Source organism: Bufo bufo, chromosome 5 (genome assembly GCF_905171765.1).
Source record: "Bufo bufo chromosome 5, aBufBuf1.1, whole genome shotgun sequence".
Lineage (NCBI taxonomy): Eukaryota > Metazoa > Chordata > Amphibia > Anura > Bufonidae > Bufo > Bufo bufo.
The window spans coordinates 170267141-170280517 of record NC_053393.1 but is presented as its reverse complement, the minus strand read 5'-3'; the positions used below and the strand labels follow the sequence as shown (position 1 = coordinate 170280517).

At 43.9% G+C, this 13377-nt stretch overlaps 1 protein-coding gene across 1 annotated transcript in view; it reads left to right on the top strand.

Annotated features, from left to right (window-relative positions):
* LAMA1 (laminin subunit alpha 1) overlaps window positions 1-13377 on the top strand; it is a 170965-nt gene that overhangs the window by 39744 nt on the left and 117844 nt on the right. The window contains exon 3 of the mRNA XM_040432573.1: window positions 2812-2924. Within this exon, the coding sequence (XP_040288507.1) occupies window positions 2812-2924 (113 nt within the window). The remainder of the gene's footprint in view (window positions 1-2811; window positions 2925-13377) is intronic.

The window sequence follows — 13377 nt, the reverse complement described above, 5'->3', positions numbered from 1 at the left end:
CTATCCACAGACCCCCATAACAGTGCCATCCACAGACCCCCATAACAGTGCCATCCACAGACCCCCATAATAGTGTCATTCACAGGCTACCATTAGCTCAAAGCCCACCAAAAGCACACCTTTTGGTTAAATTTTTTTTTCTTATTATTTTCCTCCTCAAAAACCTAGGTGCGTCTTATGGGCCAGTGCGTCTTATAGGTCAAAAAATACGGTATATAATATATACATGGGTTTTTCTATAATGTAGTATTGTTAGTTGGTCATCCATCTGATTGGCCAGCATGTAATGCTACCTGAGCAGACAGATTAAATGATAATTTGTAACTGTCTCCACTTGTTTCTGCAAAACCTTTATACCTGAACCAGGTTATTTCAAACTTCTGCCTGCGGTTATACCTTTGTTAAATTATACCCCTTAACCTTACTCTTGGGTTACACCCAGGGAATCTTGCATCATATATATTACTACTGTGTGCTTCCTCTTACCACCAAGTTTGGTGGAATATAAGAACATGCCCTAATCTAGTCCAAACCCTCTTCTTTCATTGTATTCTGAGTTAGCGTCTTAAGAACACCTGATGGATATACTGCAAGCTGAGTCCTCTCCATACATGGTGGGTGCCAGCTGTGTAATACAGCTGATACCTGGGAACAATGAACAGGATGGGAGATAACTTTGATCCCGGTTGTTTGAGCCTACCATAGGAAACTACCCGTTAAAGGGTTTGTCATCTCAGACATTGGTGGCATATAGCTAGGTTATGCCATCAAAGTCAGATAATGTAGGTGAGGGTCCCACCTCTTAGACCCCCAGAACGGACCCCAAAATGAACATAGAAATGAAAGGAGAGTGCACTGCACAAGCGTAACCACCTCTCTATTCATGTCTATGGGACTAACAGAGATAGTCGAGCCAGCTATTTTCGTCAGTCCTGTAGAAATGAATGAAGCGGCCGCAGCTGCTCTCCTTTTTATCAGGGATTCCATTTTGGGGATAGGTGCAGGTACCACTATCTGACTGTGATGGCCTAATCTGAGATGACACAACCCCTTTATGGGTAAATAGAGATTAGCGGATCACCCACCAACTGTAGATAAAAACTGAATGTCGAGTGCAGGGCGAGTGTGGCCAAAACAAAATATAAAATTAGTAAAAAATTTCAGCTCTCAAGACATACAGTGTAATTAATCGATAATAAAATGTAGTATTTGATAAACACAACGTATGTAACAAATGAGATCACCAATATAAAATGCAATTCATAATAAAACAAAGAATAAAAACAATAAAAAAATAATAATTACCCCCCCCCCCCAATGTTTATTGAAGGTCCAAGATTTTCCAGGAAAATATTAAAAATTCTAATGACTCCCCTTTTTACATAGAAAAATGAATAAACAATAAAAAATAAATATAATTTGTATTGCTGCATCCAAACATGGCCGAACAATTAAAATATAAAAAATTTAAATGTTATAAAATGTCATGCTTGGTGAATGCCATAATGAAAAAAAAAGCAATAAAAATTGGCGATTTACAGTTTTTTTGTCATCTCACCCCCAACTAAAAAATTGACCAAAAAGTGATCACAAAGCCTTATGTACCCCAAAAGTTATAAAAAGTTGTCCCCTATTCACAGGATAAAGGATAACAGTGGGGGTCCTACCTCTCCTGATCACGAGAACGGGGCCCAGTACCCTGAAGAACCACCTGAAATGGACGGACCAGCTGGTCGGAAATGCGCGCCGTTCATTTCATTTATATTCATTTCTGACCAGCCGCTCCATTTCAGGGGGGCTCCACAAGGTATGGGGCCCCCATTCTCATAATCAGTGTGGGTCTCAGCGGTAGGACCCCGACCAATCTGATAATCCCCCATCCTGTGGATAGGGAATAACTTGTTATAACCGCAATACCCTATTAAGTTTAAAAAAATAATTACTGAAACATAATCCAAGGGCTCTTTCACACCTGCGTTCTTTTCTTCCGGCATAGAGTTCCGTCGTCGGGGCTCTATGCCGGAAGAATCCTGATCAGTATTATCCCCATGCATTCTGAATGGATTGAAATCCGTTCAGGATGCATCAGGATGTCTTCAGTTCCGGAACGGAACGTTTTTTGGCCGGAGAAAATACCGCAGCATGCTGCGCTTTTTGCTCCGGCCAAAAATCCTGAAGACTTGCCGCAAGGCCGGATCTGGAATTAATGCCCATTGAAAGGCATTGATCCGGCCTTAAGCTAAACGTCGTTTCGGCGCATTGCCGGACCCGACGTTTAGCTTTTTCTGAATGGTTACCATGGCTGCCGGGACGCTAAAGTCCTGTTTGCCATGGTAAAGTGTAGTGGGGAGCGGGGGAGCAGTATACTTACCGTCCGTGCGGCTCCCGGGGCGCTCCAGAGTGACGTCAGGGCGCCCCAAGCGCATGGATCATGTGATCGCATGGACACGTCATCCATGCGCTTGGGGCGCCCTGACGTCATTCTGGAGCGCCCCGGGAGCCGCACGGACTGTAAGTATACCGCTCCCCCGCTCCTACTATGGCAACCAGGACTTTAATAGCGTCCTGGGTGCCATAGTAACCCTGAACGCATTTTGAAGACGGATCCGTCTTCAAATGCTTTCGGTACACTTGCGTTTTTCCGGATCCGGCGTGTAATTCCGGCAAGTGGAGTACACGCCGGATCCGGACAACGCAAGTGTGAAAGAGGCCTAAAACTATAAATATATAAGGTTTTCTTTAAAAAAAAAATTGTTCTTTTTGTCTTTAACATTTGTTAAATCATTATGTATAACTATTTTTTCTTTGCAGAACGGCACCCAATCACCAATGCAATTGATGGCACAAATGACTGGTGGCAGAGTCCTAGTATTCAGAATGGGATAGAATACCACTGGGTCACCATAACTCTGGATTTAAAACAAGTAATTATATCAATGATTCTATATTAGTTATGTCAATAATAAAATAAAAAATGTTCATGCTAAACACTTGCCAGAATATATATATATATACACTGCTCAAAAAAATAAAGGGAACACTTAAACAACACAATGTAACTCCAAGTCAATCACACTTCTGTGAAATCAAACTGTCCACTTAGGAAGCAACACTGAGTGACAATCAATTTCACATGCTGTTGTGCAAATGGGATAGACAACAGGTGGAAATTATAGGCAATTAGCAAGACACCCCCAATAAAGGAGTGGTTCTGCAGGTGGTAACCACAGACCACTTCTCAGTTCCTATGCTTCCTGGCTGATGTTTTGGTCACTTTTGAATGCTGGCGGTGCTTTCACTCTAGTGGTAGCATGAGACGGAGTCTACAACCGACACAAGTGGCTCAGGTAGTGCAGCTTATCCAGGATGGCACATCAATGCGAGCTGTGGCAAGAAGGTTTGCTGTGTCTGTCAGCGTAGTGCCCAGAGCATGGAGGCGCTACCAGGAGACAGGCCAGTACATCAGGAGACGTGGAGGAGGCCGTAGGAGGGCAACAACCCAGCAGCAGGACCGCTACCTCCTCCTTTGTGCAAGGAGGAACAGGAGGAGCACTGCCAGAGCCCTGCAAAATGACCTCCAGCAGGCCACAAATGTGCATGTGTCTGCTCAAACGGTCAGTAACAGACTCCATGAGGTGATATGAGGGCCCGACGTCCACAGGTGGGGGTTGTACAGCCCAACACCGTGCAGGACGTTTGGCATTTGCCAGAGAACACCAAGATTGGCAAATTCGCCACTGGCGCCCTGTGCTCTTCACAGATGAAAGCAGGTTCACACTGAGCACATGTGACAGACGTGACAGAGTCTGTAGACGCCGTGGAGAACGTTCTGCTGCCTGCAACATCCTCCAGCATGACCGGTTTGGCATTGGGTCAGTAATGGTGTGGGGTGGCATTTCTTTGGAGGACCGCACAGCCCTCCATGTGCTCGCCAGAGGTAGCCTGACTGCCATTAGGTACCGAGATGAGATCCTCAGACCCCTTGTGAGACCATATGCTGGTGCGGTTGGCCCTGGGTTCCTCCTAATGCAAGACAATGCTAGACCTCATGTGGCTGGAGTGTGTCAGCAGTTCCTGCAAGACGAAGGCATTGATGCTATGGACTGGTCCGCCCGTTCCCCAGACCTGAATCCAATTGAGCACATCTGGGACATCATGTCTCGCTCTATCCACCAACGTCACGTTGCACCACAGACTGTCCAGGAGTTGGCAGATGCTTTAGTCCAGGTCTGGGAGGAGATCCCTCAGGAGACCATCTGCCACCTCATCAGGAGCATGCACAGGCGTTGTAGGGAGGTCATACAGGCACGTGGAGGCCACACACACTACTGAGCCTCATTTTGACTTGTTTTAAGGACATTAGATCAAAGTTGGATCAGCCTGTAGTGTGTTTTTCCACTTTAATTTTGAGTGTGACTCCGAATCCAGACCTCCATGGATTGAAAAATTTGATTTCCATTTTTTTATTTTTGTGTGATTTTGTTGTCAGCACATTCAACTATGTAAAGAACAACGTATTTCAGAAGAATATTTAATTAACTCAGATCTAGGATGTGTTATTTTTGTGTTCCCTTTATTTTTTTGAGCAGTGTATATATATATATATATATATATATATCAGCATTTTATATGCACAGGCACCTTCATGCAATTTTTGCATTGAAGTGTAATTAAAAAAATAAATAAATCCTTGCATATTAAAAGTAAAAATTAGAGACACAGCATCTGTTAGAAATATAAGTTTGCCATGGCCACAATTCATACACTCCACTTACTGTATATCAGTGTTTACATATCTTCATAAAATCGCATAAAAACTGAAAACACCAACATCTGTTTTTAAGCTGGAAATGTTTAAAAAGTATCAATTTATTCAATACAGTGATAATACTTTTTGAAAAATAAATGAACCCCCAAACCTTGTATATTTCCTGAAAACAGGCAACTTGGTGATTGGGTTTGTCTTGACGTGGTGTTGGCAGCCAGGTCAATCTTAGGGTCCATTCACACGTCCGTTTTTTCTTTCCTGATCTGTTCCGTTTTTTGCGGAACAGATCTGGACCAGATCTGGACCCATTTATTTTCAATGGGTCCTGAAAAACATCGGAGAGCACAATGTGTGCTGTCCGTTTCCGTTGTTCCGTTACGCATGTCCGAAAAAATATAAAACATGTCCTATTCTTTTCCGCAAAAATCGGATCCTGGACCAATACAAAGTCAATGGATCCGCAAAAAAACGGAAGACATTCGTATGTCATTACGTATGTCATCCGTTTTATGCGGATTCCGTTCCTGAAAATTAGGCTTCCTCCCCAGTATTAAATGTGATCAGTGTGGCCCCCCTCCCTCTATATTCATTGGTGGCCAGTGCGGATTCCCAGTACGTTTTCTACAGATCTGATTTTTCACTTCGTGAAAAACTCAGATCCGACAGTATATTCTAACACAGTGGGGTTCCCATGGTGATGTGGACGCTTCTAGTTAGAATATACTGAGAACTGTGTACATGACTGCCCCCTGCTGCCTGGCAGCACCCGATCTCTTACAGGGGGCTGTGATCTGCACAATTAACCCCTCAGGTGCTGCAACTGAGGGGTTAATTGTGCAGATCATAGCCCCCTATAAGAGATCAGGGGCTGCCAGGCAGCAGGGGGCAGACCCCCTCCCTCCCCTGTATTAAATGTGACCAGTGCGGCCTCACCTCTCCCCCCCCCCCCCATCATTGGTGGCCAGTGCGGATTCCCAGTATTAATAAATATGACCAGTGCGGCCTCACCTCTTCCCCCCCCCCCCCATCATTGGTGGCCAGTGCGGATTCCCAGTATTAATAAATATGACCAGTGCGGCCTCACCTCTTTCCCCCCCCCCATCATTGGTGGCAGCGGAGAGTTCCGATCGGAGTCCCAGTTTAATCGCTGGGGCTCCGATCGGTTACCATGGCAGCCAAGACGCTATTGCAGTCTTGGCTGCCATGGTTACTTAGCAATAAATAGAAGCATTATACTTACCTGCGACTGCGAGCTGCGATGTCTGACCGGCCGGGAGCTCCTCCTACTGGTAAGTGAAAGGTCTGTGCTAAAAGCAATGCGCCGCACAGACCTTTCACTTACCAGTAGGAGGAGCTCCCGGCCGGTCAGACATCGCAGCTTGCAGTCGCAGGTAAGTATAATGCTTCTATTTATTGCTAAGTAACCATGGCAGCCAAGACTGCAATAGCGTCTTGGCTGCCATGGTAACCGATCGGAGCCCCAGCGATTAAACTGGGACTCCGATCGGAACTCTCCGCTGCCACCAATGATGGGGGGGGGGAAGAGGTGAGGCCACACTGGTCATATTTATTAATACTGGGAATCCGCACTGGCCACCAATGATGGGGGGGGGGGGAAAGAGGTGAGGCCACACTGGTCATATTTATTAATACTGGGAATCCGCACTGGCCACCAATGATGGGGGGGGGGGGGAAGAGGTGAGGCCGCACTGGTCATATTTATTAATACGGGAATCCGCACTGGCCACCAATGATGGGGGGGGGGGAAGAGGTGAGGCCGCACTGGTCATATTTATTAATACTGGGAATCCGCACTGGCCACATTTAATACATGGGAGGGAGGGGTCTGCCCCCTCCTGCCTGGCAGCACCTGATCTCTTACAGGGCGCTATGATTTGCACAATAATTGTGTGGATCACAGCCCCCTGTAAGAGATCGGGTGCTGCCAGGCAGCAGGGGGCAGTCATGTACACAGTTCTCAGTATATTCTTACTAGAAGCGTCCCCATCACCATGGGAACGCCTCTGTGTTAGAATATACTGTCGGTTTTGAGTTTTCACATGTTTCCGTTTTTTGCGGATCCGCAAAAAACGGATGACATACGGAAACATTTTCAGGAACAACGGATCCGCAAAAAACGGACCGAAAATCGGGATGTAGAAAAATACGGACGTGTGAATGTAGCCTTAATATAACTTTTACAACAAAGTTTCATTTTCAATTTGCACCTCCATACAGGAAGAGGTTTATATACTTAAACTATGTATAAATTGATCAATATCCAACAAAGAAAAACAGTAGCATTATGTTGTAAATCCAGGTGCAATTCCTCAGACCATAGACAAAGCAGTCATCAGTAGTTTTTTGGAGAATTATAAATTGATCAAGGTATGCAATGCTCATATATACCAGAATCATCTACAGTATATAAGGAAGATATATACGCAGAAACAGATGCAATATTTGAATGTCATGCATATATTGGTCACACTCTAGCCACTTTGTTGCCAAAATCAATGCACACAAAGTAAGCCATTTAGTAGGTGGCAAAAACTTAGCCTAGACAGTCTAATTTACATGGCCCGATAGTCGGGCAGATTATTGGGGACGAACGTTCCTGCGAACAGTTGTTGCTGATAATCTGCCTGTCTAAATGTGCAGCCGATCACCCGATGAAAGAGCGAAACACTAAGTGCAGAGCTTCACCCCCACTGAATGAGCAGCCAGTTGTTGGAAAGGAACACTTCCTTCCGGATAATTGGCTGCTCCTCGCCCTGTGTAAACCCACCATAAAGGTGCTCCACTTTTATCATCCAGTATAAGGCTGTGTGATAAATGAGTTAAATTTTTGGACGGTCAAGTCTGGGTTTGGTTTGGGGTATTTTGTAGTATTTTTGGGTTCATTATCACTTTAATCAGATAAAACTTGAAAAACTCCAGGAAACATTCATGTGTAGTGTCACTAAAAAAACAAAAAATGCATATAAAAAGCTTCATGAAAAACACACCTAGAACTGCACATATGCCAGCAGTATTTAGTTCAGTAATTAAAGTCTCTGCCTGAAGCAGGTAGAAGATGGCGTAGGCGCACACATAGAGGAGATGTGTGCCTGTGCAAGATTTTTAGCGGACTCATGATGATGTCACTGAGGCTGGGAGCCGGAGTGAAGAAGAGGAGGGGGAGAGTGAGGCTCCAGTCTGATGGACATAGCTGTCCATTGGGATCTTTTCATCTAATTACTATATTTCTAAAAACATGTTTTTTTAGGGGCTAGAAAAGATTTATTATAACACAAAGGTATATTTGTAAAAGACTAGAGGAGAGCTATACTGCCATCCAAATGGTCCCGGTTGGTGACAGACCTTAAAAAGCAGTGCTAGGTTTCTTTAGAGCCTTTAGCTCTGATACAAATGTAAGGCTGGCTGTAGCTCCCTCCATCGATAATAGCTGATTACTGGCTGTTGAGATAATAATCTCATCACCAGGTTGGCTTCAATATAAAAATAAGTTACCTTGATGCAACAACCCCTTTAATGATAATTCTAAGGGTTAAAGCATGCTTTATTATTTTACCCTTTAATCCTTCTGTTTGAGTGTATAGACTTCTCTATAGTTGCTGGGACAAATTATTGCATATCCAATGAGCCATCAGAACGGTCGCTGAAATTAGGCAGCGTGTTAGGCAGCGACATGTCAATAGGTCGTTATACTTTATACTATTAACGGGTTAGGGCATGGCAGCATAAACCATGGCACTTTTCTAATTTTGAGGCAGTTAAGGTCACAGGTAAAGTTTGTGGAATCGCCTGGATTAACAAAGAGATAATCTTGTGAAATTTATGCAGAACATGATTACGTTGAATAAATCACTATAAGAAAAAGCTTTACAAATCACTGAGTCACCTCAGATACTCTGGTGAGCACAGGCTGGTGGTCAGCTGTGCATGGAGTCTGGGTGGCTTACTGCCAGGAGCAGAGGCATGTGCCAGGCTTCAAGGAATTTATCTACATTTGGCAGATCATGTGTTTCTTTGTTTTGGATGGGTTGAATGGAAAGCAGGTTAGGGTAGAAGATGGAAGACCAGTGGATGTCTTTATCTCATCCTTTCAGTAGGAACATCTAATGAGCTCCTCTATATCAGAGACAATTTGTCACTGTTGACTGTTAAACCAGGCACAATGGGGGACAATTTATCAAAATTTTTACAACACTGTAGTGGCATAATGAAGATGCACCTTTATGGTCGACCACATACACCATAATTTGCAACTTTTTGAGATTCTTGCCACTTTTCTAAAGTGGCAAAAAGGGGTGGACGGGTGAACTCACCGGAGCTTCTATGAGCGCAGCAGCCTCTTCAAACAGCTGACCAACAGAGGTGCTGGGAGTCGATCTGATATCAATATCAAAATCTCATATAAACTCTTTAAGTGCATCGAGGACAAGCAAAGCCACTCACTTCTTCTGCCAGTCCCTTTCTCTCAATCTTCTTGATTGCCAGGCCCAGGTTTTGTGTTTTGCAGAGTCATCTTGCCTTGTCCTGTCAATCAAGAAGAAGGGACTGGACACGCCCATCTACCTGGGACTTCTGAGCAGAGTATGTTTGTAGCTGGTTCCTACACTGCCCTGAATATTGTAGGCGCCTGGTAGATGGGCCCGACACGTATGTGCGCTAAGAGCTTCCATTATTCATGTATATTCATTTATAGTCGGTATTGTACCACTTTTATCTAGAATGAACCCCATTTCTTAGCTCTATTGTTTGTATATATAATGGTGTGCAGCCATTTTGTTTTTTGTAATTATCCTTCAACATATTTATCTTTTTCTAGGGTATTTTCTTGTAAATCTAGGAACATAGGCTATTATTATGGCATAGGCAGGTGCTGCAGACAATAAACAGGCTCAGCAATTTGTTGATGGGGCTGTAATGTGTATCTCAGTGGCTTTTTGAAGCGATGACACATGAGAATTTTGTGAAGACAGAACATACCTTCTGGACATTTTGAAGACAGATAGCTATTGAGCATCCCCAAGGAGCTTTGATCTATTATAACCACCGACTAATTATGGACCTTCAAAAGACCCCAACATAACTGAGGTATAGGGTAACTTCTCTTTCAGATGTTGGTAGATCCAAATCATTGAAAACTAGGTTCAATTCATTTTAGGACTTATGCACATGAACGTGTTTTTTTTCCGTTTTCGTTCCATTTTTTTTGCGGACCGTATGCGGAACCATTCATTTCAATGGGTCTGCAAAAAAACAGAAGTTACTCCGTGTGCTTTCCGTTTCTGTATGTCTGTATATCCATTCCGCAAAAAAATAGAACATCTCCTATTATTGTCCGCATTACGGACAAGGATAGTACCGTTCTATTAGGGGCCAGCTGTTCTGTTCCACAAAATACGGAATGCACGCGGATGTCATCCGTATTTTTTCCAGATCCGTTTTTGCAGAACGCAAAATACATACATGTCAATTGGAACACCCCTAACAACATGGGGCCACTTTTTTTTTTCCAGGGCCACTTTAAGTTTCCAGTGCACCCCTGTTCATATTAATACATTTACCTCAGAGTATACATAGATCTTGGTTTCTGCTTCCCACTCTTCATGGACATACGTACATTTTAGTACATAGTACAATATTTAGTACATAGTACAATATTAATGACCTTTCCTCAGGATAGGTCATCGATATCAGATCGATGGCAGTCCAACTTTGACACCCACACTGATCTGCTGTTTGAAGGGCTTTGGAAGCGAGCATCATGTCCTTCTCACGGCATACCAAGCACAGCGCCTTATATTGTATAGTGGCTGTCCCTGGTATTGTAGCCCAGGGCCATTTATTTGATGTCATGTGACCAATGAACATGACATCACTGGCCTAGGAAGGATTCTCAGTGCTCACTGGAGCACCACTGCCTCTTCAAACAGCTGATCAGCAGGGGTGCAAGGAGTCAGACCCCCACTGCTCCTGAGGATATCCTCAGCAATATTTTGCTCCTAGAAAAGCGCTTTAAAGGGGTTATCTCATCTCACAGTTACTAAGGTGAGATGAGACACAGTCCTGACCACCTCCTGGCCGGGAAACAGCTGGAGCACTTTGGTGGTCGGGACTGTGTCTAATCTCACATTAGTAACGGCGGGATGAGACAACCCCTTTAAGTACTTTGCTTTAATCATCTTGTACAGGTACAGCTTGTTGTAGCCCAGAGCTGCATTCGCAGTTCTGGAAATCTGAAATATCCCAGCATTCCTGGCTCAATTTCATCAGAGCATAGTCTTGTCATTTACAATGCTCTGCTCTTTAGACCAGATGCTGCACAATAATCAAATAAAAAACATTTGGTAAAATAGAAAGATAGATTTTTAAATCTTGTACACGTTCCAGGGCAGTATTTCTTATGAATAATTTATGCCACAGTTAGTACTACAAGGTACTACAAGGTACTACCACGCTTTCTCCTAAACTCTAAATGTTAACCATGCTTTTAATTATTTATCAAGTGCAGTAATAGTATAGTGAATTATTTATCCACACGGGGGTCAATTACTACGGCTTACGGTAATTAAAAGCTAGTTAATATTTGACTGACTTCTACAAATTTACATTTTAATCCCAAAGGGACAATTTCTCTAATCCAAATGTTGTCTTTGACCTGCACTAAAGTGACTTAACCTTGGTAAGTAGCCTGCCCGAGTAAGGCTACTTTCACATCTGCTCTTATTATTTCTGTTCTCCTGCTCCGTTATAGGAACAGAAGAACAAAAATAACGGAAATGCCGGATTCGGCAAATAACTGGCAGCAGCAGAACCTAACAGATCTCATTAAATATAGTGGGATCCGTTAGGTTTCTGTTCGGGAGAACGTTTTTTAATGGAGAAAAAAGGCCTGCATGCAGCAATTTTTTCTCCACTAGTCTTGATAAACTCTGTGACAGAAGCCCTGAATGGAGCTTTCGACGTAGATGTGAAGTCAGCATAACTATGGACCACATGTAACGGCAGGAATCTGCATGCTAAGAAATGTATGCAAAATAGCTCCTCTCCAGAAGTAAGGGAACGGTCTCTCTAGTGCCACCTACAGATAGGTGCCAGTATCCTCTGACAAGAAGCAAGACCTCCGAAACAGCACTGTCTACAGATGGGGCTTTCTGACTTGACTGATATCTCTCATTTTTCAAGGCTCTATAAAGTAGGACCTGTCACCGCTTCTGAAATGTGTGCTTTATTAACTACTTGCATCCCCCATGTAATATCAATAATGGAGCATCTACTCTTATGACTCTATGTTGTACTATTCCTTTGTTATTTTTACTAGAAGTTTAGGAATGAATTGTAGTATGCATTTGCCAGCAGTCTGCAGTAAGGGTACATATGGGTGTTACCAGGTGTGGGGGGTGTCCGTGTACAGTCTGAAACCAGCAGCACTGATTGGCCAGAGTCAGACACCCCTGCCACTGGTAACACCCAGCAGTACCTGAGTAGAATTATAGTGAATAGGGCCGGCGGATGTCAGGTACTCATCCGGCAATGCCGGATCCAGACATCTCTGGTGGGACAATCCCTAGTAGAATGGCCTACTGGAGATTTCTAACGCTAGTGTGAAACTAGCCTTAGAGGGACAGTTTTCTTCCTTCGGGAGTAGACCTCATTTGCATACTTTTTCTCAGGGAGCTTTGCCTGTAAAGACTCCCTACGCCACCTGGCTCTTCACAAGTCCGTAACTGCCTACTCAATCTTCCAGTGGTCATAAAAGGGGTTACTCAGGTTTTTACAATTGATGACCTACCTTTAGATTGGTGAGGGTTGGATTTTTGCCACCCACACCAGTCAACTGTTTGAATGGACATGGTGCTTGGGGGATCACTACATCCTCTTCATCGGATTTTGCACTTTTCATTCCGACTGTGCTTGATATTGCAGCTTTGCTTCATTCCAGCTGACTTACCTTCTGTACTGTTTTATTAGTGGCACCCTGTGTATTGCCCTGTGTATAATGCTGAAAACCAAATATATAGTTTTAACCCTCTTTTAATATGCAGATTTTTGAGATTTCTATCTACAAGTTTTTTACCAGAATAATTTGCATTAGACCATTGTTGTCACGGGGTTCCGAAGGTGCACTCGGTCCCCCATTGCCCGCAGAACTGTTGCTTAGCTTTTGGAATGAGGTTCTGTGTTTGACCTCATTCCCAGGGCGGCTTTACTAGCTGGGTGGCTCCTTGCTCCTAAGTCTGCCTTGAGCGCCGAGCTGATCACTCGGTGCTCGACTGGTTGGTCTGTCGGTCATGTGACGCTGGCCACGTCACATGACCCTCACTCCCCACTATAAATACAGGCAGCCTGCTGGCTACAGGTTGCCTGTTAATTTCTAGGTTCCTGGTATTTGTTGGACTGCTGAATACTTACCTGATCCTGTTCCTTGACCATCCTTTTGCCTGATCCTCCTGTACTGCGCATCCGTCCTGGTATTGTGACCTCGGCTCCCACCTGACTACTCTCTTAGGACTCCTCTTGTACTTCTCTGCTCTCCTGGTATTTATGACCCCGGCTTCTCCTGACAATTCTCTGCTTGCTCCATTTGTACTTTGCAG